Source organism: Pipistrellus kuhlii, unplaced genomic scaffold, assembly GCF_014108245.1.
Source record: "Pipistrellus kuhlii isolate mPipKuh1 unplaced genomic scaffold, mPipKuh1.p scaffold_m20_p_59, whole genome shotgun sequence".
In the NCBI taxonomy this organism is placed as follows: domain Eukaryota; kingdom Metazoa; phylum Chordata; class Mammalia; order Chiroptera; family Vespertilionidae; genus Pipistrellus; species Pipistrellus kuhlii.
This window is the reverse complement of record NW_023425561.1, coordinates 1,794,562-1,821,841: the sequence shown is the minus strand read 5'-3', so window position 1 is coordinate 1,821,841 and position 27,280 is coordinate 1,794,562. Positions and strand designations below refer to the sequence as shown.

The 27,280-nt window shown below is 63.1% G+C and overlaps 2 protein-coding genes across 6 annotated transcripts; one reads left to right on the top strand and one right to left on the bottom strand.

Moving 5' to 3' along the window:
* Positions 1 to 48: 48 nt before the first annotated feature.
* BAD (BCL2 associated agonist of cell death) lies at positions 49 to 9,311 on the top strand. Its single transcript, XM_036417373.2, has 4 exons — positions 49 to 208; positions 487 to 675; positions 8,133 to 8,320; positions 9,163 to 9,311. Exons 2-4 carry the CDS (start codon positions 495 to 497, stop codon positions 9,292 to 9,294), a joined length of 501 nt encoding a protein of 166 aa, XP_036273266.1. The 5' UTR covers positions 49 to 208; positions 487 to 494; the 3' UTR covers positions 9,295 to 9,311.
* Positions 9,312 to 10,025: 714 nt separating this feature from the next.
* Positions 10,026 to 27,052, bottom strand: PLCB3 (phospholipase C beta 3). 5 transcript variants are annotated; one of them, XM_036417343.2, is made up of 33 exons: positions 26,812 to 27,052; positions 24,234 to 24,311; positions 23,966 to 24,034; positions 23,737 to 23,877; positions 23,424 to 23,503; positions 23,280 to 23,333; positions 23,123 to 23,198; positions 22,927 to 23,027; positions 22,315 to 22,481; positions 22,080 to 22,226; positions 21,101 to 21,341; positions 20,892 to 20,976; positions 20,638 to 20,821; positions 19,556 to 19,758; positions 18,404 to 18,500; positions 18,242 to 18,326; positions 17,840 to 17,964; positions 17,235 to 17,389; positions 17,004 to 17,165; positions 16,248 to 16,347; positions 16,061 to 16,165; positions 15,797 to 15,888; positions 14,347 to 14,500; positions 14,225 to 14,260; positions 13,909 to 14,080; positions 13,585 to 13,604; positions 13,364 to 13,494; positions 13,202 to 13,278; positions 13,000 to 13,089; positions 12,850 to 12,907; positions 12,255 to 12,341; positions 11,943 to 12,162; positions 11,557 to 11,855 (listed from the first exon to the last, which is right to left on the bottom strand). In XM_036417343.2, exons 1-32 carry the CDS (start codon positions 26,908 to 26,910, stop codon positions 11,959 to 11,961), a joined length of 3,675 nt encoding a protein of 1,224 aa, XP_036273236.1. In that variant the 5' UTR covers positions 26,911 to 27,052; the 3' UTR covers positions 11,557 to 11,855; positions 11,943 to 11,958. The 5 variants fall into 5 exon arrangements, with proteins under 5 accessions (XP_045430034.1, XP_036273236.1, XP_036273235.1 ...); XM_045574078.1 differs by lacking the exons at positions 11,557 to 11,855; positions 13,585 to 13,604 and adding an exon at positions 10,026 to 10,798 and having other exon boundaries at positions 13,364 to 13,493; positions 13,912 to 14,080; XM_036417342.2 differs by having other exon boundaries at positions 11,557 to 12,162.
* Positions 27,053 to 27,280: the final 228 nt, after the last annotated feature.

Genomic DNA, 27,280 nt, shown 5'->3' with positions numbered 1-27,280 from the left:
ACCAGGAAGGGAGGAAAGCGGTGGGCGGGCCGGGGCGTGGGGGCGGGGCCTCCAGTGGCTCCACCCCCTGGCCAGCCCTGGTGACATCGCGATAGCCGATTGGGTCTGGTCGGTGACAGTTCCTGTTACCCAGGCAACTAGAACCGGGCTCCCTCAGGGCTAGAGGGAGGCGCAGGCTCGGGTCCCGGGCCTCGAGATCGGGCTTGGGGTAAGTCCTGCGTGCCGTCTTCACGGCCAGCCGAGACCTCGGTAGGGGTCTGGGGCTCCCCAGCACCAAGGTTCCGGAAGGAGATTTAGGCTCTGGGTGGACGGGCTGGGCTTGCCGGGCCAGACTCAGAGGACAGACTGGGGCCCGGGAGGCAGGGTGGACCTGGGGTTCTGAGGTGGAAGAGGGAACAGGGGTGTCAGCCACCCCCTCCCTCCCGCCCCCACCGGCGACTGTTTCCCCCAGCTGTGCCATAACTACCTGCCTTCTCACCCCTACAGCCCAGAGCATGTTCCAGATCCCAGAGTTTGAGCAGAGTGAGCAGGAAGACTCCAGCCCTGCAGATAGGGGCCTGGGCCCCACAGGGGACCAGCCCCCAGGCCTCAACAAGCACTGGACTACAGTCCCAGGTCTCCTGGGGGAAGCTGGTCACCAGCAGGGCCAGCCGGCCAGCAGCAGCCATCATGGAGGTAGGCACTCCCCACCCAACCACCTGCCTGTCCACTTTGCCACACTAGCTCCCTGCACCTCAGCCTCATCCGCACTCACAGGGTGGCTATGAGCAAGCCCCTAACCTCTCTGGACCTCAGCTTTCCTCCTGTAAAACAGCAATTAATCGCCACCATTACAGGCTGCTGGGTGATTAGCAGACTGTACAGAAGCAGTAAATTAGTGTTGGTCTTAGGAAATGCTCACAGAATGTGGCTGTTAGGACAGGACCACAGCAAATCACTGAGCCAGGCCGAGAACCAGAAAGGGGAAGTGACTTGCCTAAGGTCACACTTGTTTGCTGGCTCCTGGGGTGAAGCCGGGCTGAAGCCTCCAGGTCTGTTCTCTCTCACCCTGTGGCTCACACCCACACCCGGGCTATCTTTGCTGCTTGCCAGAGGCTAGTAACCACTAGAAGCAGACAGCCCTCCAAGGCAGCTAGTCTGGGGGGGAGGGGAGGGAGGAGAAGTACAGGCCGAATGGAAGGATGGGCACTGGAGGGCAGTGACCATTTCTGTCTCCACTTCCCAGGGCCTGGCACAGGCCTTGGCACCTCAGAAAAACCAGAGATCTTTTGAAAACATAAAGCTATTCCCCACCCCCAGCCCTGGCTGCTGTAGCCCAGATGATTGGAGTGTTGTTTGGTGGATTAAAAGGTAGGGGGGGGGGTGTAAGCTGGTTTGGCTCACTGGATAGTCAGCCTGCAGACTGAAGGGTCCAGGTTCAATTCCAAGGGCCCATGTTGGGGTTGCCAGCTCGATCCCCAGTAGGGGGCATGGGGAGGCAGCCAATCCAGGATTCTATCTCATCATGTTTCTCTCTTCAATCTCTGAAATCAATAAAATATATATTTTTAACAAATAATAAAAGGTGATAGGTTCAATCCCTAGTCGTCTAGAGCACATGCTGTCCAATCGATGTTTCTCATTGATATTTCTCTCTCTCTTCCTCTTTCTCCCTCCCTTCTCTCTAAAAAGTCAATATAAAAAAACTTTTGGCTCAATGGATAGAGCGCCAGCCTGTGGACTGAAAGGTCCCGGGTTCGATTCCGGTCAAGGGTATGTACCTTGGTTGCGGGCACATCCCCAGTAGGGAGTGTGTGCAAGAGGCAGCTGATCAATGATTCTCTCTCATTGATGTTTCTAACTCTCTATCCCTCTCTCTTCCTCTCTGTAAAAAAATCAATAAAATAGATTTAAAAAAGAAAAACGGGTCCCTTGCCTGCTGAAGCTTAGACGACCCTCTCCCCATTTCCAGCAGCAGAGGCTCCTCTCAGCCATGAGCACGCACTGGCAGACACACTAACTCCCAGGCCTTTGCACCTGCTGCATTTCTGCTCACATCTGGCTGCTCCTCCCCTGTGGCAGGTATTTAATCCGTGCCCGGTGCTGTCCCAGCTGCCAGGGCACACCAGTGAACAGAGGAGATAAAACTCCCTGCCCTGTGGTACTTAGATTCTGGTCAGTGGGGGAGACAGGCCCTAAACAAGCAAATAAGTAACTGATAGGGCCTTTCCTTTCTCCAGATCAGGAGGCCCAGGGCCAGGGCAGTGATGTGCACTGAGGCGGCCTGGGTCTGCCTGGGTGAGAATCGCCGTGTGAGCCAAGACTGGGAGGGAGGCGTGAGCCCTGCGGCTAGCTGTGGAGAGATCTGGAAGGGTGGGCTGGGCCGAGGCCCTGAGGCCAGTGTGGCAGAGGGGACAGAGGGAGGGGAGGGGCCGGGGATGGGGCAGAGCCTTGGAGGCAGGGTAAGGGCTTTTGACTTTTCCTTGAGCTTGGGCAGGGGAGGGATTGAGTAGAGCTGAGTGATGGGATTGGGGTGTCAAGGGCGGCACCAGGGCCCGAGTAGGAGGCGGTAGTGAGCCTGTGGGCGGCTCAGGACTGAGTTATTGATGGTGACCAGGGGTTGGCAAACTAGAGTCATAGGTTAAATCCCTCTTTGTACAGTCCGTGAGCTCAGAATGGTTTGTTTTTTTTAAAATATATTTTATTGATTTTTTACATAGAGGAATTGAGAGGGATAGAGTTAGAAACGTCGGTCAGGGAGAAACATCGACCAGCTGCCTCTTGCACACTCACACACATCGACCAGCTGCCTCTTGCACACTCACACACACACACACACACACACACACACACACACCCTGCCCTGCAACCAAGGTACATGCCCTTCACTGGAATTGAACCCTGGACCTTTCAGTCCACAGGCCGATGCTCTATCCACTGAGCCAAACCGGTTTCGGCTATGTTTTTATGTTTTTAAATAGTTTAGGTTCTGCCCAGGGGAAGGAGAGTGAGGGGAGGGGTGGAGAAGGAAGACAAGGAAAGGAACGGCTGGGCAGTGGGACCTCGTCTGTTCTGTGAATGGAGTGGCAGGGAGCTGGAGTGACCACCTGCACAAGCTAGGGGTGTGACCGGGGCTGGGGGTGCCTGAGGCACGGAGAGGAGGGCGGGCACATCCTGAGAAACTGGGTTTAGGGAGGAGAGCGTGAGGAGGGTCTGAAGCAGCCCTAGGAGCCGAGGGGATGCCGGGAGGACGGCTGTGAGGAGAAAACAGACACCACTACACAGGCTTTCTTAAACTTTTACAAAATGTATGCTATTGATTTCAGAGAGAGGGAGAGATAGAAACATCAGTAATGAGAGAATCATTGATTGGCTGCCTCTGCATGCCTCCTACTGGGGATGGAGCCTGCAACCTGGGTGTGCCCTGATCAGGTATCGAACCATGACCTCCTGGTTCATAGGCTGATGCTCAACCACTGAGCTACACTGGCCAGTGGATTGCTTAGACCTTTTCCATGTCTAAAAAGCAAGTGGTTTTTGCATAAAAGACCCCTAAGTGCCAGTGACCTACCAGAATCACTGCTTTCCGCCTTCATTCTTCGTACTCCCCGCCTCCTGGCCCCACTGGACTGTAAGTGTCCCCGGGCATGGACTGCAGCCATCTTGTGTGCTGTGCCAGCCCAGCACGCAGCCCAGTGCCTGGGAGGGGCTGGTACCTGGTGAGCTGTGGGCGATGGACGGTGGAGAGGGAAGGGAGGACGTCCAGCGGGAGAAAAAGCTCAGCACTGGGCACCAGGGCCAGACTGCAGGGTTGAAACATGTCTTTACCCTTTATTAGCAGGTGGAGCTGGAACAGGTCAGTTAACTTATTCTGCCTCAGTTTCCTTATCTGTTAAACTGGAGCCTGGTGCACGAAATTCGTGCACGGGAGGGGAGAGAGGGGGGCAGGGGTGTCCCTCAGCCCAGCCTGTACAACTCTCCAATTTGGAACTCCTTGAGGAATGTCCACTGCCCATTTAGACCCGATTTTGATTGATGTCTAACTGCTCCCCTGCCAGCCTGTTTGCCCCCAACTTCCCTCCTCTGCCAGCTTGGTCACCCCTAACTGCCCTCCCCTGTAGGGTTGATTGCCTCTAACTGTCCTCCTTTGCCGGCCTGGTGCTTCCCAACTGCCCTCCCCTGCTGGCCATCTTGTGTCCACATGGTGGCAGGATCTTTGACCACATGGGGGCAGCTATTGTGTGTTGGAGTGATGGTCAATCTGCATATTACTCTTTTATTAGATAGGATAGAGGCCTGGTGCACGTGTTTGCCCTGAAGGGTGTCCCGGATCAGGGTGGGGGTTCCCCTGGAGCGTGGGGTTGCCTGAGCGAGGGGCCTGTGGTGGTTTGCAGGGCAGCCGCGGCCCCTGGTGACCCAAGCAGAGGCCCTGGGATCTGGAATTTATTTACCTTCTACAAATGAAACTATGTAGCCTGGAGCGGAGCCAAGCCTCCTGCTCACTCTGTGGCTGCAGCCATTTCTGTTTAAATTTGTTTACCTTCTATAATTGAAACTTTATAGCCTTGGCTTCCTCTGTTGCCTGGGAAACCCAAGCCTCCCTCCTGTTCTCTATGGCTGTAGCCATCTTGGTTGGGTTATTTGCATACTTGCTTTGATTGGCTGGTGGGTGTAGTGGAGTGATGGTTAATTTGCATATTGCTCTTTTATTAGGTAGGATGGGAGTAGAACCAGTCCCACCTCATCAGGTTGTGATGAGGATTTGATGAGTTAATACAGGAAGTGTTTTGAAACAGTACGTGGCACAGAGGAGTGTATGCTGACCTTACTATTACTGTGATCATTGCTATTGCTGCTATGAGTTGGCCCAGGCTCTGAGCAGACCTAGGGGTTGCCATTCATTAAGCAGAGAGGAAGACATGAATAATCAAAACCCCCCTGGTGGCAAACAAGGGAAATATTGGTTAGAACCACAATGTAAGGGCTTAAAAGCCATTCGGAAGAGTAAACTTCATCTCATGAGCAATAGGGAGCCACTGAAAGTTTCAGACAGGGGACAGACAAAGCTGGGTTTAGAGTAGAGGTTGGCAAACCAGAGTCACAGGCCATATCCCTCTTTTTGTACAGACCATGAGCTGAGAATGGCTTTTTTATTTTTAAATAGTTGACAACAGGTCCAAGAGCACCTCAGCATGAAAATGACAAGGAATTCGTTCCGTGTCCCTCCATGACACCTCAGTGGAACACAGCCATGCCGTGGCTCAGCGTGCTCTTTCCAGCTGAGCACGGAGCTGAGTAGTTGGGACGGACTCTGATGTTACAGAGACATTTGCCCGCCCCTGCTTCCTGATTTCGTTAACTCTTGAGCAAGATGGGGGTATATGTTCTTTGCAGGCCAGGAAGGGGCTTTGGTCTCCAGATGGCTTCAGGGTACACAGGGCGTCCAGGCCTGAGCCTGCAGGTGTAGAAGCTACCCGGGCTGCGTGCTGCTCCGCCCGCTGGGGCAGGCAGTGGGAGAGCACCTGTCAACTGGGCCCTGCTGATGGCAGAGCTTCCCCGCCTCACGCTGTCTGCAGGCTCCCGTTCATTACGTCTGCCTGGGTGCTCATGGCCTGACCAGGGATGTGTCAGTCCCTCCCATTACCTGGACGCCCAACGGGGAAAAGAGCTTCTAGATGAGCAGGGTCCCTTCATTCTCCACCCCCTGCCTCCTGGCCCCGCTGGACTGTAAGTGCGGGGTGTCTCCACCATGGCCTCGGCCCCCTCCAGCCCAGGCTTCCTCTGGGAGGGTGTATGAGTGGCAGGTCTAGGCGCCCACCCATGCTCCCACCCGGAGAAGCCACGCCCCTCTCTCTTGCTTACCTTCCGCAGTGGGCCCCCTCTGCCCTGCACAGCGGTGTAGGCGATCCCTGATTGAGGGTGGGGTGTTCAGATGGCAGTGTTCCTTCCTCACAGGTTCACAAAAATCTCCTAGGTTTTTTCCAGTAAACAGAAGGACACTTAAGAGTTCCAGTTGCCACAAATGTGTGTCATTTTGACAGTGGCTAGTTTGGCACTGCCAAATCCACTGCTTTGGTGAAAACCCTCCCTCCGTGATTCTCCAACTGGGGCGCCTGGAGCATGAGAATGAGGGACCCAGGCCCTGGAGGCAGACTCAGGTTTGGATTTCTGCTCTGCTACCTACTGGCCAAGTACCTACTCTGCTACCTTGGGCAAATGACTCTCTCTGTGCCTCAGTTTTCTCCACTCCAAATGGGGACAGTGAGGAACTCCCCGGCCAGGGTGTGAGAAGGACAGAATGAATGAATGCAAGTGAAGCACTTCCAAGTGACACACCAAGTGTCCTTCTGCTTGTGATTCCCGAGGAGCAGCGCCCAGACTGTCCGTCTGCAGATCACTCCCCTTCCCTCTCTCGGGCCCTGCATCTGTCATGTGTGGTGCAGTTTGGTTCTTAGCGCTGATAAAGGAGAATAATAGCTGACATTTCCTGAGCACTTACCTAGCCAACTGAGTGACTTCAGACCAGTTCCTAACCTCAGGGGCCTCAGTCTTCAGCCCTAAAATAGGGAGAACTGGCATCCACCTCACGGGGGAGGTAGAGGCTTCAGGTGATGAGAGCAGGAAATATGGTTGAGGTGGGAGCTACCTAGCTACTGCCCCTCCCTGACTGCCCGTCCCACAGAACTGGACAGTGACCTGCAGATGGGCCTGAGCCTGCCAGGGGTCTTCCTATTCCCAGCTCCTCTGGCCCCTGTGCCCACCCCACTCCTGACTTAGCTGTCTGTTCCCCATTGCCACCTCCAACCCCAAAGACTTTGTGGGGTCTCGGTCTCTACCTGACCTCGGGCCTGGGCTTTGGTGAAGCTCTGAAGAGCCAGACGCTCTGACCACACCCTCTCGGCCAGGCCAAAGCCTTTCTGGATCCAGCCGTCTCTTCCCTTCTCGGGTTTCTCAGCCACGTTCCTGGAGCTGGGGCCCTCGGAGGCCCTGCAGCCCCTGCAGCGGGCCGGCAGGACTCTGCTGAAGGTCTTTGGAGGGAGAACAAGACAGTTATCCCCTGGCTTCAAACCCTGGCCTAAACCTTGCTTCCTTCAAGATGTCTGCCCTGACAGCCGGCCCTGCTGTGCATGCTGAGCTCGCTCTGGGCACCTGCTCAGACCCACCTCCACTCGGTTACTTAGGTCTGGGTGTTTGCTCCTGGGAGTAGTTCTAGGTCTTTGTTGATCTGGATGGTGTGTGTGTGTGGCAGAAGTGGGGGAATGGCACACAGTTCACAAGTCAAACTCCCGACTCAGTAGAATAATGACCCGCAGGCACTTTCAGTTCACAAGGCACTTCCATGCTGTTCTGTGGCCTTTCCAGGCACTGGCAGAAAGGGCGAGGTGAAGACAGGTTCAGAGGGTGAGGGTGGGTGGATGAGGAGAGGTGAAGCTCAAAGGGTAAGCATTGGACTTCGGATTCCAACAAACCTCTAGGCACTTCCAGCGCGCCTTAACCTGTTAGTTTGTCTTCCATCTGTAGAGCAGAGGCCGAGTTAGTACTCCGCACACGGTTAAGGGGATAATGGGGTAATGCCCAGGACCTAGCACATAATAGGTGCTCCATACAGTGTCCTAAAAAATATTACCTAAAAAAGTCACACCCGTCAGGACATTTCCTCCAACGCAGGTGCTGTGGGAGGTACAAACATTGCGCTGCCCCTGGTTCTCCGGGGTCCTGCAGGCTGCGGGCCACAGAAGTGAAGCAGTGAGCAGCGGCAGGTGGCTGGCGGAGCTGGAGGTCAGCCGGGCAGGGGACTGACTGGTCTGCTCTGCTGCAGGATGGAGATGATTAAGGAGCTAACAACCCATAGGCCTTGCACTAATAACTACAGCTTACTATTTATCATGCCCTTATTTTGTGCCAGGCACAGCGGAAGGCCCTTTTATACACTGAGGCCGTACCCATTATTGGGGCTCAGTTACGATTTGTGGGGTTAATGAGAAGTTAATTCAAACCAAAAGCTTCAAGAGCTTCCCTCGATTTACATGCGGGAGCTGGAGCTCCGAGAGGCACAAGCCGATGTGCACACAAGTACATCAGCGGCCTCGGGAGCAAAGGCTGGGGCGCGGCGCAGCCATTCACGCCATCCCGCACTGTCCTCCCCTCTGCAGGCGCTGGGGCTGTGGAGCCGCGGAGCCGCCACAGCTCGTACCCCGAGGAAGATGACGACACCGAGGAGGGGGAGCCCAGCCACTTCCGCGGCCGCTCGCGTTCAGCGCCCCCAAACCTCTGGGCAGCACAGCGCTACGGCCGCGAGCTCCGGAGGATGAGCGACGAGTTCCACGGCTCCTCCTTTCTGGTGAGCGCCGCGCGACCGAGGGGCGCCTAGTGCCGGTGCATGCCGGGACCTGGACTCCCGGGCCCCTCCCCTCGGGCTCCCGGGGCATGCCGGGACCTGCAGTCTCGGGACTTTTCGAGTCCCAGAGCATGCCGGGACCTGTAGTCCAGGCCCCGCTCCAGAAGGCCGAGATCTGGAGCCCCAAATCTGTGGGACACAAAGCCCGTGGGCATCTGTGTTCCCAGCCGGCCCCTTTCAGGTGTCCAGGTTCTTTGCCTTCCACTTTGGACTTTCTTTTTTAAGTAAAGCAAGCAAGAATGTACTGACCACAGCAAAAACGTACTTCGGAGAGTGTAACAAGGAAGGACATAGAAGAAGCAACAGGAGCCTAGGCCGGGCTGCTTTGGCCCACTGGGGAGTCGGAGAAAAGGGGGCCTCGGAGACAGGTTCAGGGGGTTAGCCCCGGGGCTGCCGCTGCCCATTGCTCCCCGGTTGCAAGTCCCGTGGGGGCCCCTAAGAGTTTAGGGAATACGTGCCTGTGGGGGAATGGCACAGGCGTGCTCCGTGGAGGGAGAGCACCCCTCAAACCCCTTAATTCTTGGACTGCGGGCCCATCTTCCGGCTCTCGCGCTAGCACACAGGGTCCTACGGCCCTCTCCCCCCGCCCCCAACACGGAGCGTCTGGCTCTAAACCGCCCGTCCCTAAGGGCCAAACAGGTGATCTGGGAGCCGGTTAGGAAAGCGGTCAGGAGACCTCTTGGGCACAGGGCATGCTGGGAGCCGTGGTCTGTATCTCAGGGATGGGATTCCGGAATGGCGGACCCTGCTAACTCATATTAACTTTTCCATCTCCCCACCCGAAGGGACTCCCTCGCCCGAAGAGCGCAGGCACAGCGGCGCAGATGCGGCAAAACTCCGGCTGGACGCGCTTTTTCCAGTTCCAGTCCTGGTGGGGTCGGAACTCGGAGAGAGGAGGCTCCGCCTCCTCCCAATGACCTTTCCCACGCGCCCCTGCAGCCATCTTGAGTGCGGGCGGAAGTCGCCGCCGCGGCCTCCGCAGAGGATCCGGCCGCTCCGCGTCGGAAGGAGTCCTGACCCAGAGCCGGTCCCTTCCGGCGGGTGCGGCGGGGACGCCCGGGGCTTCCATCTCGGCGGAAGTTCTGAAGTTTTTCCGCCCTTAGCCGCGGGAAGTGCGCTGCCCCGGCGCCCGCGCCCAGGTGCGGGCCGGCACCGCCGGAACCCTTTCCCCGCAGTGCCCGCCGCGGAACGTGCTAATAAAGCCCATCTCTGCCCGGCCTCCTCTCCGGCGCTGGCAATCCCAGAGGACGCCTCCGTCTAAGCAGAAGGGAAACCGGGCTCTTTCTGAGTGACAGCCGGGGGGGGGGGGCGGGGGTCCGGGGCGGTGAGCGGGGCCTCGGCCAGTTGAGCCCCAGGGATTCTCAGGCCCTTATCTCCAATCTGGTAATTGGGAGCCGCGGGCCGGCCGGCCGCCGGAATTCCGAGCTCTGCCAGCCGCGCCCGTCCCCAGGGAGGGTCCTCTGTTCCTATGTGGGTCAGCCCTTCAGAGCAGCTACTGTGTGGCCGGCCTGGGGCCAGCGCTGCCGAGGAGCTGGCTGGGCGCGCGGGCCGGGGAGGGGGTGGCGGGAGGCTGGCCAAGGGCTGTGAACAGTGATAAATAGGGAACCAGAGAAGCTCCGGGACCTGGGAGCAGAGCTCCGAGCTGGGTTTCAGAAAGGTTTATTGGCGCCCCCTAGGGATGAGCCCGCGGTTTGTGCTGGGTACACGGAGATGAGTTAAGACAGCCGGTGAGTGAGAGCTGGGCAGCGGGCTGTCCTGGGGAGAGAGTGGACCCACGGGAGGACGGGAGCAGCAGAGGCCAGGCTTCTGGGGCTCGTGTGTCATACCCAGGAGCTTGGAGGTTAGCCTGGTCTTTGGGGAACAGGGGACTGGCGTGTAGTGTTTCTGTCAGAGGAGGCAAGCCAAGAAGGTAGGAATTGGCAGCTGCGGGCGCGGACACATGCGGTGGGCAGATTTGGGGAAAGGACAAGGACTGACCGCAGAAGCGAGGCCCAGAGTAGAGGTCCCCTGCCCTGGGAGAGCCCCCGCTCTGGAAGTCGTTTCTTGGCCCCCCCCCCCCCCATGTTTGTCTGAGGCTGCAGCAAAAACAAAAGGAAAACACTCAATTGGCAGGAGATAAGCCCGATAAGAGGCTGCCTTCCTCTGGAGGAGGGAGCTGGCAGGCCGGGAAGCTCGGCCAGGAAGCTGGAAGAGGCCTGAAGGAGTGCCAGCCTGCCCCTGCAGCAGAGCCAGCCGCACCCTAGCCGCCGCGGGTCTCTGCCGTCCTCGCTGTCCCAGGCAGGACGGGAGGCATGGAGCAGGTCCTCCAGGCCCGGTGTAGACCATCCACCCTGGAGCCTTCAGACCTGCCCTGCCTCCGGGTCAGGACATCTCAAGTTGGCCTGGCACACGTGACTTCTGTCTGGGCTTCAGTCTCCTCACCTGTAAAACAGGCACAACATCTCCCTCACAGGGGTGAGGGGCGCGGGGTCTCCCAGCCCCTGTGTCTGACCGCCAGCTTCCCTTCTCCCACGGTCACTGCCAGGCCCACCCACTCCCCACCTATGGCTGCCCAGCTCCACCCCCAGTCCATCTCCCCACAGAGTCAACTGCCTGCCTGGAGCCCAGAGCAGCCTCAGCGGAAGATGCTGGCCCTTGGGTCATATTAGGCAAAGGAAGGGGGGCAGGGAAGGCTTCCTGCGGCCAAGGCCTGAGCCTCCTCAGAGAGGACAGAGGGAGGGAAGTAGGTCCAGGGGCAGAGGGCACGGGGCCTCTGGCTCCAGGTCAGTGGGAAGGTCTGCAGGCCCCAGGCAAGCAAGTATCAAGCCCAGCCTGGCAGGTGTGGCTCTGGTTGAGCATCAACCTATGAACCAGGAGGTCATGGTAAGATTCCCGGTCAGGGCACATGCCCGGGTTGTGGGCTCCGTGTGGGGCGTGCAGGAGGCAGCCGATCCGGGATTCTCTCATTGATGTTTCTCTACCTTCCTCTCTCTGAAATCAATAAAAACACTAATTTAAAAAAAAAAAAAAGAAAAGAAAAGGTTCAAACCCAGCAACCCATCACTGGGGGCCTGACCTCAACCCCAGAGTGCCCACAGCCCGTTTTTATATGAGGAAACTGAGGCCCCAGAAGAAGCGGCAGAGTGCCTGCGGCTCAGGGTCCTCTAGCACTGCCCCACCCCAAACCACACCACACAGCGTCCCTGAAATCCACTTTTATTCACGTAAAAAAAAGTCCCCAGAGAATAGAGAGAACGTGACCCCTGCTGCCCAGAGCTGTCTCCACATGGCGTTCCCTCGGGGAGGGAGGGGGGCGGCTCCTCTGGGGTGTGGGTGTCACGGGGGCGAGGGCCCCACTCACGCTCTCGGGCCCAGAGTGACCCGCGCCTTCCCTAGGACTAAGCACAGGAAGGAGGGGCTGGGGACGAATGGGGCCCCGAGAGGGTGAAGGAAGGAAGTTAGTGCAGGGTGCTCGCCTCAGTTTAAAAAAATAAAATTTCTAAAGATAAAAAGTTAAAAGGAAAAAAGAGCATTAGTGTCATGGCTTCCGGCCGCCTCCCAGCGCCCACCCTGGCCCGGTGGCCACCTCTTGCTCAGCCAGGTCAGAGCTTCGTGTTCTCCTCTTGGCTCTCCGAGTCGGCGCCGGACAGGTGCCCACCGCTCCCAGGCGCGTGGCCATTGCTGGCACAGGCCACCAGGTGTCCGTCCCCCAGCCCCTGCGGAGTCTCGCCCAGCAGACACCGGCGGATCTCCTGGGGCAGCCTGGCCCGAAGCTCCTGATATTCCTGGGCCAGCTGGGCCAGCAGCTGCGGGGGAGGGGGAGGAGGAAGAGGTCACAGGACAGGCCACCTAGCACTTCGCCCGATGCCCACCTCGCCCACCTCGCCCGACCACTCACCTTGGGCTCCTCTTCCAGCAGCTGCTGCAGGACCTGCTGCTGCCTGGCCACCAGGCGTTCGTGCCGCTGCTTCTGGGCCTCCTCCAGCTGCCAGGGGGGGAACAAGAGCTCAGCAGGGGTCCCCAGGGAGGGGCCAGGCTCCTTGAGTGCCCAGGGCTCTGAGATACTATCCTTGTGGCAAATGCTGCAGGCCCAGCCTCCGAGGCCATGGGGCTCGGTTAGACAGTTGGCTTTGATGGTGTGGGCTGGAGAGGACTGGAGGGGACTAAGGGGGTTGTGGGGGGCAGGAGGGGGGGTGTGGGGGGCCGGAAGGGGTTGTGGGGGGCCGGGAGAGGACTGGAGGGGACTGGAGGAGGTGTGGGAAGCCGGAGGGGGTTGTGGGGGGCCGGAGGGGGGTTGTGGGGCCGGAGGGGGTTGTGGGGGGCAGGAGGGGGGTGTGGGGGGCCGGAGGGGGGTTGGGGGGCCAGAGGGGGTTGTGGGGGGCAGGAGGGGGCTGTGGGCCGAAGGGAACGGCTTTGGAAACCCCTCCAGGCCCGCACCAAGGAGCTGGGTTTCCGACGGCTGGAGGAAGAGGGTGGCACCTGAGCTCACTCACCCGGCGGATGGAGTTGACGGACTCCGTGATGTGGCGGCGGTTAATCTCCGTCAGTTCCCTGCTCGGGAGCAAGGCAGAGTGGGTTCACCGCGGGCACCCCGGGCGCCCCGCCTGCCCAGCGCCCAAACGGTTCCCGGCCCCAGGCCTTACGCCTCCTTCTTATGCTTCTCCCTCGTCTTGGCTTCCGAGATACTGTTGTGGCGCTTCCTGTCCAGGATCTTCTGCAGCTCCTTCTTCTCCCTGGGGGGCCGGAGGGGGAGGAAGGCTCAGGGGCAGGACTGGGGGCTCTGCCCTTGTCCTGGCACCAGGGAGTCCCCACTCCCCGGCCCCACCCAAGACCCTGTGCCTTCACCTGTCATTCATCTCCTTCAGCCTCTTGACCTGAGTGGTGTGAGCCTCCAGGACAACCTCCCGGAGCCGCTGCAGAGCCTGTGGACGCAGGTAGCCAGTCGGTGGACACAGGCCAATGACAGGTCCGTCGGAGAAGCAGGCGCCCCCTGCCCACGCCCCTCACCTGTCTCAGGTGCTCCATCCTCCGCTCGGCCTCGGCGTCCGCCTGGGCCTCCCGCAGCTCCAGCAGACTCTGCACCTGTCTCTCTTGGTAACGCCTCACCTCTTCCTCCTCCTTCTTGTCCTCCCCAGCTCTGTGCGGAGAACCCCCGGTGAGGCTCAGGCATCGCAGGAGCGTGGGCTGGGAGGGCAGAGGGTGCAGGGCACTTCCCAGCGGGCGGTGATGGACACCGGCCCAGGGGCGGGGCTTATTATGCTAATAAGGAGGCCAGTTCATTTCACTGAAGCGATGGGAGCCTGTCTGGGCACACACGCTCCTCTTGTTGTCTTCCAACGAGGTACTGCTCCCAGGTGGGGCGAGGGTGGGACTGAGGCAGGGAAGCCTCCTGCCTTCCTGGCACCAAGCCCTCCTCGGGGGCCCAGGAGAACCCCTCGGCCACCCCGCCGTCCTCCGGGCCCACCTGGCGCAGGAGAAACCCGCACCCCCACACACACTCCCGGCGATGCACACAGCACAGCCGCACACAGGCGGGCGGGATGCGCGCAGGACACCTGCTCTCGGCGCGGGCCTGGGCCAGGCCGTCCAGCAGGCGGCGGGTGAGGGCGAACGCCTTGCGCTGGTGCTTCTTGTGCAGCTCCCGCAGGTCGCGCTCCTGCCGGCTCCGGAGCTTCACCAGAGACTTGTGGCCTCGGAGCTCGTCCAGGGGGGCCACCGCCACCTCTGGGGGGGCGGAGGGAAGGCGTGAGCGGGACCAGCCGGCCCTGCGGGCACCCACACCCCAGGAGTGGTCCTGCCCCAACTCCCCGGAAGCTCCACCCCAGAACAGCCCCCCTCCTGGGACAGCCCCACCCCCACAAGCCCTACCTGACAGCACACTGGCAATGAGGTCGTCCCGCTGACCTGGGGGGCAGAGGCGGGACGGTGAAAAGGCGAGGGACCGTGGAGGCGCGCCCCGCAGGCCACCCCCGGCCCAGGCCGCCCCTTACCTGGGCTGCTGAGGGAAGGGCTGGTGGGAGAGGGGGTGAGGACTGGGGGCCGGCGGGGCGAGCTGTCCAGAGGGCTGGGTGCGGGGTTCGGGGTCAGCTGGGACCCCTGCTGCTGAGACGGGGTCTCCTGGCTCGTCTCCGGGCCAGCCTGAGCCTGTGGGGGAGGAAGCGGGATGCTCTTTCCGGAACCTGCCCTCTCCGGCCCCTCTGCCCTCCACAGCCTCCGGGGCTGTTCAGACAACCCCACGAGAAACCAGGGGTCCAAGCCCCTTTCCTCACGGGGCGGGGGGCTGAGGGGAGATGGTGCCTTGAGGCGCTGGCCCCCCAGCCTGTGCTCGGGAACTTCCATGTTGTTCTGGAAAGCCTTGGCCGGGCCCCAAGTCTCCTGTCTCCACCCTTGCCCACAGCTGCTCATCTTCCTCGTTACTTAGCTCCTGATTAAATCAGCGAAGGAAGTGAGTGCAGAGCGGGCACCAGCCTCTCCGGCTAACAGCTCCGAGCGGCCGCCTCCCGGCCTGCCGCAGGCCCCCGGGGACCGGGTTTGGATGTGCGGGCGGCCTCTGCTCCTGACCCCTCCCCACAGAAGCCGCCCGCAGCTCAGGCGCCCAGGAGCCGCGTGCAACGCGCTGGCTGAGAGACGGGAGGGTGAGCCAGCGTGGGCACAGCCCGCACCCCGGCCGGCCCGCGTGGAGCGGGGAATCCAGCCGGGGCGTCCTGAGGGCTCCGCCCGCAGGAGGGGTGCTCTCCGCCTCCTTAAAACGGGGAGCAGCCCAGGCCCTGAGCCGCTGTGAGGCCGCACAGCGGGCAGCGTGGCAGACAGGCTGAGGCTGGAGGCCCAGCGCCTTTGTGACTGGGAGCCTCCGTGTCTCCATCTCTTCCCGGGGGACGCGAGCTCAGGCGGGGAGGGTTACGTGAGCCAGGCTGGTGCAAAGGGCTGGCGCCCAGCACCCACCCCGCCTTGTTTCCTGGTTTGGGTGAGAGAAGAACCCAGAAGGGGCCAAAACCGGTTTGGCTCAGCGGACAGAGCGCCGGTCTGTGGACTGAAGGGTCCCGGGTTCGATCCTTGTCAGGGGCGTGTGCCTTGGTTGTGGGCATATCCCCAGTGGGAGGTATGCAAGAGGCAGCTGGTCGATGATTCTCTCTCATTGATGTTTCTAACTCTCTCTCTCTCTTCCTCTCTGTAAAAAAAAAATCAATAAAATCAATAAATAAATAAATATAAAAGAACCCAGAAGGGGAATGGGCCTCGGGGTGAATGACACCGGTGTTTGGGCCGCGAACAGCCCCTCTCCCTCTCGGACGAGGAGCCAGGCCACCAGCCGGGAGTGGGCGCCGTGGGATGGGCTGGGGCGGGCGGAGGAGGCAGGGCAGCTGCAGGTGCTTCTCCTCCGGGCCAGCGGGGTCAGCCCGCACCCCACCCGCACCGCACGACCCCACCCGCCCTGCTCACCTCCCGCTCTCCGATGAGGGCGGCCAGCTGCTTGGCCCTCTGGTCCATCAGGCTGACGTGCTTGATGGGGTTGATCAGCGCCTCTGCGTAATCTGGGCCGGGGCAGGGGGCAGGGCCTTGGAGTCAGAACCCCAGGGCCACACCCTCCCACCGGCTCCGGTCTCCTGAAGGGACTGCAGAACCACCCTCCCCGGGCCCTCAGCCGGCCGTTCCCAGGCCCGGGGCGCCCCGGGCCCAGGCCGTGTGGCCTGCCCTGCGGCTCACCCTGGTGGTCGTCGGGGATGTAGTCGGAGGCCTCTGTGTAGATGAGCAGCGCTGGCAGGCACAGAGGCTGGTTGGCCTCGTTCCTCAGGCAGATGTAGTGGTACCCTGGGGGGGGGGGGCAAGGTGAATGCGCCCCACTAGGACCCGCACACACTGCCCGGGCTGCCCGGCGCCCAGGAGGCCTCACCTGAGCGGATGGCAGAGACGGGCAGGATCCGGTGCCCCACGAACTTGCCGCCCTCCTCAAAGGCCGCGATGCGCAGCGAAGCCAGCGTGGGCAGCACCACCTGAGGGCCCAGACTGGCGCTAAGTCACAGCTGACCCCTGACCCCTGACCCCTGACCCCTGGCCACTGAGCCACAGCTGACCACGGCCACCGAGGACAGAGCTCAGAGGGGACCTCGGACAAGCTGACCCAATGAGCATCAACTGTTACTATAACATCACCACCCAGCCAATGGCAGACCCACCCCTCCGTGGCACACGGCCAACTGGACAGCCAGCAGCCCCTGAGCCAAAGGGGCGGCACCACTCCCGGGGACAGATCAGCCTGGCGATCACCAGCTTCGAGACGGGAGAGGGAGCCAGGACTCGGGCACGGAGGCCACACCCAGCCCCGCTGGGCCCCGAGCTCCGGGCCGTGCGGGCGCGGGGAGGAGCGGGGTGAACGTGTGCCTGGTCTCAGGCTCCTGTCTGGGCGGTGGGCAGGCCGTGCCCACTCCTCTTGCAAGGCCGTGGGACCTCCCACCGCCTCACCTTCCCGTCCTCCTCTCACCTGCGGAGGGCGGGGCCCCCGAGCCGACCCTGGGACATGCAGGGCGTGGGGCGAGGTCTGGAGGTGCCGGCCCAGCCTCGAGGGGGCTCCGCACGCCCCTCTCCACCCTGACTGCCCCCGGGCACCCGCTCCCTGCTCCCGGGAGAGCCCAGCGGGGGCCAGGCTCACCTTGGGGAAGTCGAAGGGCTCCTCGTCCCACACGGGGTTGAAGGAGTTCCCCTGGGAGGTGCGCGTGCGGTACTTGCGCCGCGTGTCCACGGGGAGGCCGAACATGTCCACCTCCACGTAGATGCTCACCTTCCGGTCCGACAGGAACTGCCCCGAGATCACCTGGGGAGCAGGAGGGTGAGGCGGCGCCAGAGCCCCGCCCAGGACCCCGCCTGCGCCTCCCTGGCCCACCTTGACCCGCAGGGCGTTGGCCACGATGCCGTCCACGATGGCCTCCGTGAAGGGGTCGAAGGACTTGTCCGGCCGCCGCATGAACTCCGGCTTGAGCAGGTAGCCGCTGCGCCCGTTGTACTCGAACACGCCCGCGTTGAGCTGCATCGCCACGTCTGGGGGCACGGGAGGGTCAGGAGGGACAGGGCCTCGGAGGGGACCAGGTCCTCCGTTAGGAAAGATTAGGCAGGAAGCAGGGCCGAGGGCCCGCCAAGGTCAGGAGTCGGGGTTAGCCAAGGTCTCGGTTTGGGTTGGGGATCTGGGGCGAGTCAGAGGTCCATTCTGACAAAATCAGCCCGGCCGGCGTGGCTCAGTGGTTGAGCATCTGACTCATGAACCAAGGGGTCAGGGGTTCGATTCCCAGTCAGGGCACAGGCCCAGGTTGCAGGCTTGGTCCCCTGTGCGGAGTATGTGGGAGGCAGCCGATTCATGATTCTCTCTCATCATTGATCTCTCTCTCTCTCTCTCTCCCTTCCTCCCTCTCGGAAATCAATAAGTAAATCTGTTTAAAATAAATTGGCAGGGTCATGGTGCAGAAGCCGGTGGGGATGGGGGCCAGTGCTCACCCAGGGTCTGGAAGTTGAGTGCGACGAGCTGGCAGCCCACGTTCCAGAAGAGCTGGGGCATGTAGTTGGACGAGTCCACGCGGGTGCCCTTGGGGTAGATGCGGCTGAGCTGCTGCTTGTTGTATCTGAGGTTGGCAGTCAGGGGCCACGCCGGGCACTCACCCCCTCCTGCCTGAAGCCTCCGCTCCTGGGAAGCCCCCTCCGGGCCTGGGCTCCAGGGCCCCGCTTGGGTCCCCACTTCTTGGCCGAGCCCCTGTGCATTCTCCCAGACCCCCCCAAAGCCCAGGTGGGGGGCTGCAGCATCGGAACCCTGTGCGATGGCATAAGTGGGGTCAGGGCATCTCTGCCAGCCTCGGAGCGCCCACAGCCCGGCCCCAGGGCCCCAGGGCCACAAAAGGATACTCCACAAACTCCATGGGGCTCTTGGTCAGCTGCTCCATGGCCTTGGTCTCCACGAAGGAGGACATCTCGAAGCACTTGTTCCTCTCTGGGGGTGGCCAGAGGGGGGTCAGGCCTAGCAGGGCCAAGCTATCTCCCACACCCACCGTCTCCCACCCCACTTACTCCGAGCAGCCTCGAAGGACTTGAACTTGACAGGCTCGATGTAGTTGACGAGTGTCGACATTTCCTCAGTAGCATTGACCTCACTGCTGGCAGTGCCCTGTGGAACCGAGCACAGGGTCAGCGGGTCATGTCCCCCAGTCATCAGCTGATGTCCCCTCACCTGCCCTATGCCATGAAGGAGGCTCCGACCCTCTTCCCGCCCCCGCAATCATGCCACCCAGAGCCTCAGCAAGGCCTGCAGCCCCCCGTGGCCGTCAGCCTGGCCCTTCTGCCCTGAAGTCCTCCTGGGGCCTAGCGATGTGCCCTGGGTCCCACCCTTCGAATTTGCCTCCGGCTCCCTTATTCTGGAAGCTGGGATTTCTCACTCAGTTACAGGGGTTCGATTAGCCACATGCAGACAGTCCCCAGTTTTCTTTCTTTTTCTTTATTTTTTTAAAATATATTTTATTTATTTATTTATTTATTTAAATATATATTTTATTGATTTTCTCACAGAGAGGAAGGGAGAGAGATAGAGAGCTAGAAACAACGATGAGAGAGAATCATCAATCAGCTGCCTCTTGCACACCCTCTACTGGGGATGTACATGCCCTTGACCGGAATCGAACCTGGGACCTTTCAGTCCGCAGGCCGACGCTCTATCCACTGAGCCAAACCGGTTTCTGCCAGTCCCCAGTTTCCCATCCCCAGCTATATTTCCAGCCACCACCTTTCCATGTGCTCTCAGCAAGACTCACACAACCCCATGCTGCTGGGCTCACAGCCCGTCCCCCCTTCCCCACTCCGGTGCCCCCCCAAATCCAGCCTCATGATGGACTGTTCTGTCACCTCCATCCTCAGAGCTCAGCACTCCTGGTCCGAGGGCCCCTCCTGAGCACTCGGCCCTGCCGCAGCCGCTCCCTCCTCAGACCTGCTCGCCCAAGCTCCCTGGCCAGGCCAGACACCCCTTCCTCCCCTCTCCCCACCTCGTCTGCCCCTAACTCAGCCCTCCCCGGCCCATGTCTCGAGCATAATCTCACATTCGCTTCCATGCTTATTCACCTAAGACCTCTCCTCCTTCTCCCTGTGCCCCCGCCCCCCCTAAGTCCAGGAGAGCAGGGCCAAAGCCAGCCCCGAGGGGGCCCAGCACGCGCCTCCCACCGGCGGCCTGACCTCATCCGTGGTCGGCTTTTTGGGGTCTGACTGCTCCTCCTCTTCCTCGTCCTCCTCCTCCTCCTCGCGGTCGGCAGGTCCGAGATCAGGGCCCCGCTGCGACCCCTCCTCGCTCAGAGACTTCCGAGGCTCCGGGCTCAGCTTCTCCAGGCCCGCCTCCTCCCCATTGCTCAGGCCGGGGCAGCTGTCGGAGCTGGGGGACCCTGCAGAGGACAGGGCACGGGGGTCGGGGGTCAGGGCACACACACAGACACTGGGCAGCCGCGAGGGGTGTGCCCATTGTGTGTGGAGTGACTCAGTGGGGAGTCAGGGGACTCAGGATAGATGGCTGGGGGAGGGGCAGCAGTCGGAGATGGATGAGGCAGAGGGGGTCAAAGGTCAAGGCTCAGAATTATTGACATCAAGAAAGTAGGTAAGGTGGCTCAGCAAGGATAAAGGATGACATGGCGAGATCCCAAGTCAGGGGTCAGAGGTAAGGAGGACTTTAATAGCGAGAGAGGTCACGTGGCCAGGCTCCGTGGGGGTCACAGGACGGGGGTCACAGCACAGGCGTCGGAAGCCTGAGGATCACACTCAGAGCGCGCAGCTGTGGCTCCCTGAGGCAGGGATCAGAGCCGGCTGCGGGGAGGGCTCGGAGAGGTGGGGTTTGAGGCGCCAAATCCAATCTGGGTTTAGTTCAGTGGGGTGAGTGCCTGGGGTCGGGGGCCAGTGGTCCCATACGCAGGGAGGAGGACGGCTGTGCCGGGAGCGGAGGGGCGGTGGGGTCAGGACGGGGGTCGGGGGTCGGGGTTGGGGCCGTACCGAGCTGGGGCGAGGGGGCTCGGTGGGGTCAGGACCGGGGTCGGGGGTCGGGGTCGGGCCGTACCGAGCTGGGGCGAGGAGGGCTCGGTGGGGTCAGGACAGGGTCGGGGTCGGGGGACGGGGTCGGGGTCGGGCCGTACCGAGCTGGGGCGAGGAGGGCTCGGTGGGGTCAGGACCGGGGTCGGGGGTCGGGGTCGGGGTCGGGCCGTACCGAGCTGGGGCGAGGAGGGCTCGGTGGGGTCAGGACGGGGTCGGGGGTCGGGGTCGGGGTCGGGCCGTACCGAGCTGGGGCGAGGAGGGCTCGGTGGCGGCGGAGCTCTCGCTCAGGGCCGAGTTGCTCTGCTCCAGTGGCCGCTTGCGCACGGAGCTGCTGGGGGCGGCGCTGGGCCGGTGCCGCTTCTTGTTCTTCACCAGGATGCGGCCCATCAGGTCCTGGGGGCTGGGCAGGGGCACGCCCGGGGCCAGCTGGCGGGCACAGAAGGTCAGGGCCGGCCGGGCACCCCCCCCCCCGCCCGCCCCGCTCCAGCCCCCATACCGGGTACTTGTCCAGGGGGTCAATGAGCAGCGCGTCCCCGAAGATGGAGCGGCAGTACTCGGCCATCTTGGCCTGCTGCTTTGCCCTGTGGGGCCGGTGTCAGAGGTCAGAGGTCCCCAGGGTCAGTGCGAGGTCCAGGGTCCGAGGCCGCCCTGGGGTGTCTGCGCGTCAGGGGGCGCGGGCCAGACGGCAGATGGGCGGCTACTCACGAGTCCACGTGGTTCTCGAAGGAGAGGATGACGGGGTAGGGCGAGGTCTTGAAGGCGGTCTCGGCGATGGCCTCCAGCACGTCGCGCAGCGGCACCTCCGTGGTCATGGTGAAGCCGTGGGTGATGAAGGGCTCCTCCTCGGGCGGCCGGCCCTTCCACACGTCCAGCTCCACGCAGCGGCAGCCCCACAGCAGCGCCTGGCGGTACATCTCCACCGAGGAGGTCCCGGCCAGCTGCCCCGCTGCAGGCGGCTCTGTCACCAGGCGCCTCGGCCAGGCTCCTCCCCCGCCCGGGCCCCTGCGAACGGGCCAGCCCTGCCCACCCCCAGTTCCCGGTACAACCAGCCCCGTCTCCAGAGCAGGCCCAGGCCGCCCCAGCCCCCCGCACCCCCACAGGGTCAGCGTCTACCACAGCCGGCGGCCGGCCGGCTCCTCCACCAGGCTCACTCCCTCTCACCCAGACGCCCGCCATCTCCCTTCCCACCAGCGAGTCACACCCAGAGCCCACGGCCCCTCGCTTCCCCTGCTCCCTCCACCGCTGCTGCCCTGGAACAGCCTCCACCACTCCCGCCGGGGGACACAGGCCCCTCCCGCCTCCATCCAGTCTCTGCTCAGCTCCCTCCGACCAGCCCTTCTGATCACCCGGATAAGCCCAAATTCCCTCCCTGCTGGTCTGGTCCTCCCTCCCTCTCCAGCCCCCTCTCCCGTTACCTGCCCCTGCCTCCCCCACCTCGCTGCCCCCTCCCCTCCTCCCGGCCTCCTTTCTGCTCTGTCAGACACCACGCAGTCTATTCTGGGCCTTTGCACAGGCTGTTCCTACCGGAGCCTTCAGACCACCCAGGAGACGCACCCATTGCAGACACCCCGGGCCCGGGCAGACTGTCCGCTCCCTGCCTGCATTCCTGGTCCTGGCCACCCCAGCAGGAAGGCAGGTCACGATGCCACCCCTCCCCCCCGGCCAGAGGCGGGCAGCCGCTCACCTGTGAGGTAGGTGTTGTGGGAGGAGTTGATGAAGTAGGCGCTCAGCGGCTGGGTCATGTCATTGCTCAGATCCAGGGCCTCCAGGGGCAGAATGCCGTTCTCCTCCCCGCCCAGGTAGCGGCTGAAGCCCTCCATGGACATCTGGTCTGGGGGCCGGGAGGGTCAGCAGGGTCAGGGTCAGCTGGCCCTACTCCGTCCTTGCCCACCACCTCCCACCCCACCCGGCTGGCTCACCTCGCTCCAGGAACTGCTGGTTGGGCTCGTACTTCTCAATGAGCAGCCGGGTCTGGGCGGGCCCCAGGGGCGGGTACAGCACCTCGTTGAGTCTCGGGTCCCGTTGCTTCTGGTTGATGAAGTCCATGAGCTGCTCCAGTGTCAGGTACGGCTTGCCCTTGGCACCTCTGGCGGGGAGGGAAACCGGGTCAGGCTGAAGCCGCGCCGGGCCCTGCGCCAAGCCTTCGCCCTGGCAGAGGGAGCTGGCACCCACTGACTGAGACTTAGGCAAGTCTCCGCTCGAGTCTCAGCTTCCCCATCCACTCCGCCCCCTTCGACACTGGCACTGGCATTAGCAAGGGCAGTGGAAGTGACCCAGTGCGTGGCCTGCCAATCCGGCCTCCAGACCCTGGACCCGCTCCGCTCCAGCCCTCACGCGCTGTGAGAGCTCAGGCAAGCCCCGGACAGTCTGAGCCAACGGAAGCAGCTGGGCAGCAGAGAACAGAGCTGCAGGCAAAGCCCTTGCATGGGACCCCGACAGCTCCGCAGCCCCCCCCGCCCCCCGGGCTGGAAGGAACCCCGAGCAGAGGTGTGCGGAGCACGGGGGCTGGAGAGCGGCCCAGCCCTGCTCACATCTCCAGCAGGATCTTGTCGATGTCCGGCCGCAGACACAGCTTGTTCAGGAACCGCTCAAAGATTTCCAAGGAGAACTCATCGGGCCGGATGGACTCGCTCTGGGGGCCGAGAGGAGTCTGGGGGTGAGGACCCGGGGCGGCCGGCCCCCAGAGCAGGGGCCCCTTAGGCCCCCGGCCCTGCCCCAGCCCCTCACCCGGTTGAAGTTGAGGCCACAGGACTCCAGGGCAGTCTCCACCCGCTTCTTGTCCGCCGAGAACATCTTCAGGATGCTGGACAGATGGGAGGGGCGAGGTCAGTGGGGGCAAAGGTCACCAGATCAGGGCACGGTGCCGAAGGGAAGGGGTGCTCACTTCTTGACCGGGATCCGCCCATCCTGGTTCACCTGCAGCTTCAGCTTCGTGTATCTGGGGGGTCAGGCAGAAGGCTCAGGCCTGGGGACGGCCACCGGGGCACACACACACTCACACACACCCCAGGGCGAGCCGGGGGCTCACGCTTTGCGCAGGAAGGTGTTCCGGGAGGCGTTCTGAGCCAGGATGTTCATGGCCAGCTTGAAGAGCTCCTCAGCCCAGACCTGAGGGTCAGGAGGCGGGGGGAGGGTGAGTGGGGCCAGAAGGGCTGGCTCGGCCACAGCCCGCATCCAGAACCAGGTGTGGTACACAGTAAGCGCTTAAACACTGCTTTGTCAGAGGACGGTGAGCATTCGGGGCAGAGAATGGCTTGGTATACAGCAGGCCCTCACAAGTGACGGCTGACTCAGCGCGTGGGACGCTGCCTCCCCTGGGCGGCCGCTCAGCCCCAGCCCACCTTGGCGGTGTCATCCTGCACGGCCATGAAGTTCAAGAACGTTGTGTTCACTGGGTCTGGCCCGGCCACCACTGTCATCAGCTTCTCCTCTAGCCGGGCATCAGGGCCCCCGAAACCCAGCACCTCGCGAATCTTGGGGTCCTGAGTAGGTGAGAGTCAAGGGTGAGGATGGGTATCCCTGCCCCCCATCCCGTCACTCCCAGGCTTAGCCCTGGGCCCCACTGCTCACCTTGGGCAGACGGGCGTACCGGCCTGTCCGTGTGTCCCTGATGGAGCTGATGTCCAGTGTGTCCACCTCCTGGGGAAACCACATGCCTGGCTGGGTTCTCACTGGCTACAGAGTGAGACCCCAGAGCCCCCAAGCTCCCCATCCCGGCCAAGGCCTGGCCACCCCTTCACCCAAGCCTCAGCCCCTGTCCTTAGCACTTCCGGCCCGGCCAGCCCGGCCGGGGGCAGGGGCCTCGACCTGAGTGAGCGGCTCCGGCGCCCGCCCTCACCATGTTGGGCCCCGTCCAGTACAGGAAGAAGCCGTTGGAGTCCACACGCAGGGTCACCAGGTTCCGGCTGGAGGCCTCCTGGGGATGGGATGGCACAACAGGGGTCAGAGTGAGGGCTGCAGCCCAGGCTCCGTCCCTGGAGGCCCCGGGGCCACCGGGACAGTGTGTCTGACCGGCAGCAAAGACGAAACCTCGCCCAGGCCAAGGTCCTTGTGGCTCCCTCCGGCCTCAGGACAAAGCTGAGGTCTGGGGTGTCCTCTGCGGTCCTCCCAGTGTCACCTCTCTCAAGACTCTGTCACATGGACTACCCTTTCCCCACTTCCAGCTCCTGCGTCATTGTTCCTTCGCTGAGACACGCTCTCCTTCCTTCTCTGCCCCTGCAGTCTGACCCTCCCGCCTGGGGCGGCCTCCGGGACCCCCACCTCGGGCTGGATTCCCCCAGCAGCCTGGGAGCTCCCTGACGCTGCGCAGCCCTGCGGGGAGTATTTATGGGATGAAAGCAGAGGGTTCGGAAATCTGACCCCCACGGCCCTCAGGGCCCCAGGACGACCGGCCAGGCCTTCCATCTGCCTGCACATCCATCACCCCACTCTGCCGCCCGCAGTGCCCATCTTACTCCGCACAGACTGAGGAACGCAGCGGGCACTTACCACGCCCTCGGAACCATGAATCTGTCCTCCCCCCACAGCCCCGCAGAGGCAGGGGGGGTGTGCTGGCCCCATTTTCTGAGCAGGGCCCGGCCCCTGGCACGCTCCCAGGGCCACCCCAGGCAGCGGAGGACAGCAGCCAGAGGGGCGGTCAGCAGGGACTTGGACTCGGGTAGGGCCTGAGCGGCCGAGTGGCCACAGCCAGAACTCTCCCGCCCCTAGGAGACCCCTCCTCACCTTGGTGTCCCCCCCAAACTGCTGCTCCAAGTCTGGCAACCAGATCATCAATACAACCTCTGCCTCCACACCGTCCCTATTGTGTGCCAGGGCCGTTTCTAAGCACTTAACACTCAGGAGCTCACTTAGTCCTCCTAACAAACTGGACGTGGTGCGCACTATTGTTCTTCCCATTCCACAAACGAGCAGACTGAGGCCGGAGAGGCTGCCTGGCTTCCAGAGGAGCCGGGTGTGCGATCGGCGGTGCGGCTCCAGAGCCCGGCAGCCTAGCAGGCAGGGAAGCAGGACCCCGCGAGGCTCCCGCTCCTGGCCTGGGATTCCTCCGCGCGCTCCAGACTCAGTTTCCTCTTCCCCGAGATGGGCTGCACCAGCCCCGCCCATCCCAGGCTTTGCTTACAAACGACAGGAAGTGGATCTGAGGGCAGCGGGTCAGGGAGCCCTGGAACAGGGGGAAGCTGGAGCCTCCGCACCTCCCTGTGCTAACAAACAGCCCAGCCCCTCTTCGGGGGCTCCTGCCCCTGCCCCTGCCCCGGGACTCAGGGTACCCCAATAGTGTGAGGGGGGAGATCTGTAGCAATGCCCCCAGGGCCGAGCCCTGTCCCTCCCCAGGGTTCGGGCCTTCAGAAGCAGCCCAGGCCCCCTGCCCTGGCCCCAAGTCCGTGTCAGCACCACTCCCCCCCACCCCAGGGCCCGCTCCCTGTTCCCACTTCCTTATTTGGGTTTATCACACTGGGAGGAAAAAGGGAAACTTTTCCCTTTAGGCCATCATGGGGAAGGGGTCGCCCCCGGGGCCCCTGGGGCTTCCAGGCACCCTCTGCGTGGGGCACACCTGCGGCCCCGGCCACGCCCCCAGCCCCTCCCCCGCCCCACGCCCTCCCGCCCCACCCAGCCGGAAAGGCGCCCGGGCACTTCCAGGCCTTTGGCCTGGCGGGGTGAGCGCCGAGGAAGCCGGGCAGGCCGGGGGCGCCCCTGAGGAAGGCGGGGCGGGGACAGGGGAGGGGGCAGTGTGAGATGAGGGTGGGGCCCAGGCCTGGGGCCCGAGCCGCAGGTGACAGTTGAGGCAGGGGAGATAAAAAGGGGTTTGGATTTATTGGGGTTCAAAGTCCCGAAGCTAAGGAGTGGAGCGCAAAGTTTCCCCGGGGTGGAGGAAGTTGGGGGGGCAAAGTCTCCAGTTAGGGGGTGCCTTGGTGGGACCACCTGAGCTGGGCGCCGGACGGGGACCCAAAGCAAGGCGAAGGGGCGCCAGCCAAAACAGGGTGGAAACGGGATGAATGGAGAAGAAGGCTCAGACCGGGCACGGGGAGCGCGGGGTCCCAGCGGCTCCCACCCAGAGGGGGTGCGGCTGGGCCAGATTGGGGACCAGGGTCCAGCGCGGGGATCAGACCAGGATTGGGGGGACGGCACTGGGTCGGCCAGGAGGGTGGGGAGGGGGAGTGAAAGGAGGGCCGGGATTTATCGGGGTTCGAAGTCTCGGGGCCGAGGAGCGGAAAGCCCGATCTCCCGCAGCCCAGGGGCGGGCGGGGGTGGCGGCGGAGTCCTCGCTGCGGGGACGATCGGGACTAAGTTTCCGGAGCGCAGCCCGTTCGGGGTGGGGGGGCGCCCTGGCCGGGCCGGGCGGGGCGGGGGTCCCGGCGCGGGGCAGGGCTCGGGGAGCGGGTCCCCGGACCCGGGCGGGGCGGGGGCCCCGCGCCTACCTCGTCCCATTTGATGAACTTGCTCCCGCGCCGCAGGGTCTCCGCCACGGCGGGCGGCTCCAGCTGCAGCGCGTGGACGCCGGGCCTGGCGCCCGCCATGGCCGGGCGCGGGGCGGGCGGGCGGCCCGCGGAGCCCCGACGGGGACCGACGGCGCGGCTGCTCCTCCGCGCGCTCCCGCGGCCGCCTCGGCCCCGCGGCGTCAGCGTCCGCCTGCCCGCCGGTCTGCCCGGGACGGACCGGGATCGGCGGGGCCCGCGGGGCGGGGCGGGGGCGGGGCCACCGCGGCGCCGCCCCCTCCCACCGCCGGCCCGCCCGCCCCGCGGCGGCGCCCCCTGGCGGCTGGGGCGGCGACTGCAGCCCGAGCGGGGATTGGGGCGGGGGCGTCGCTGAGCCTCCGGCGCTTCGCAGGGGGGGGCTCCGCGGGGCGAGCCCGGGGCGAGGAGAGGGCGCCGGGGCCGGGGGGCTGGG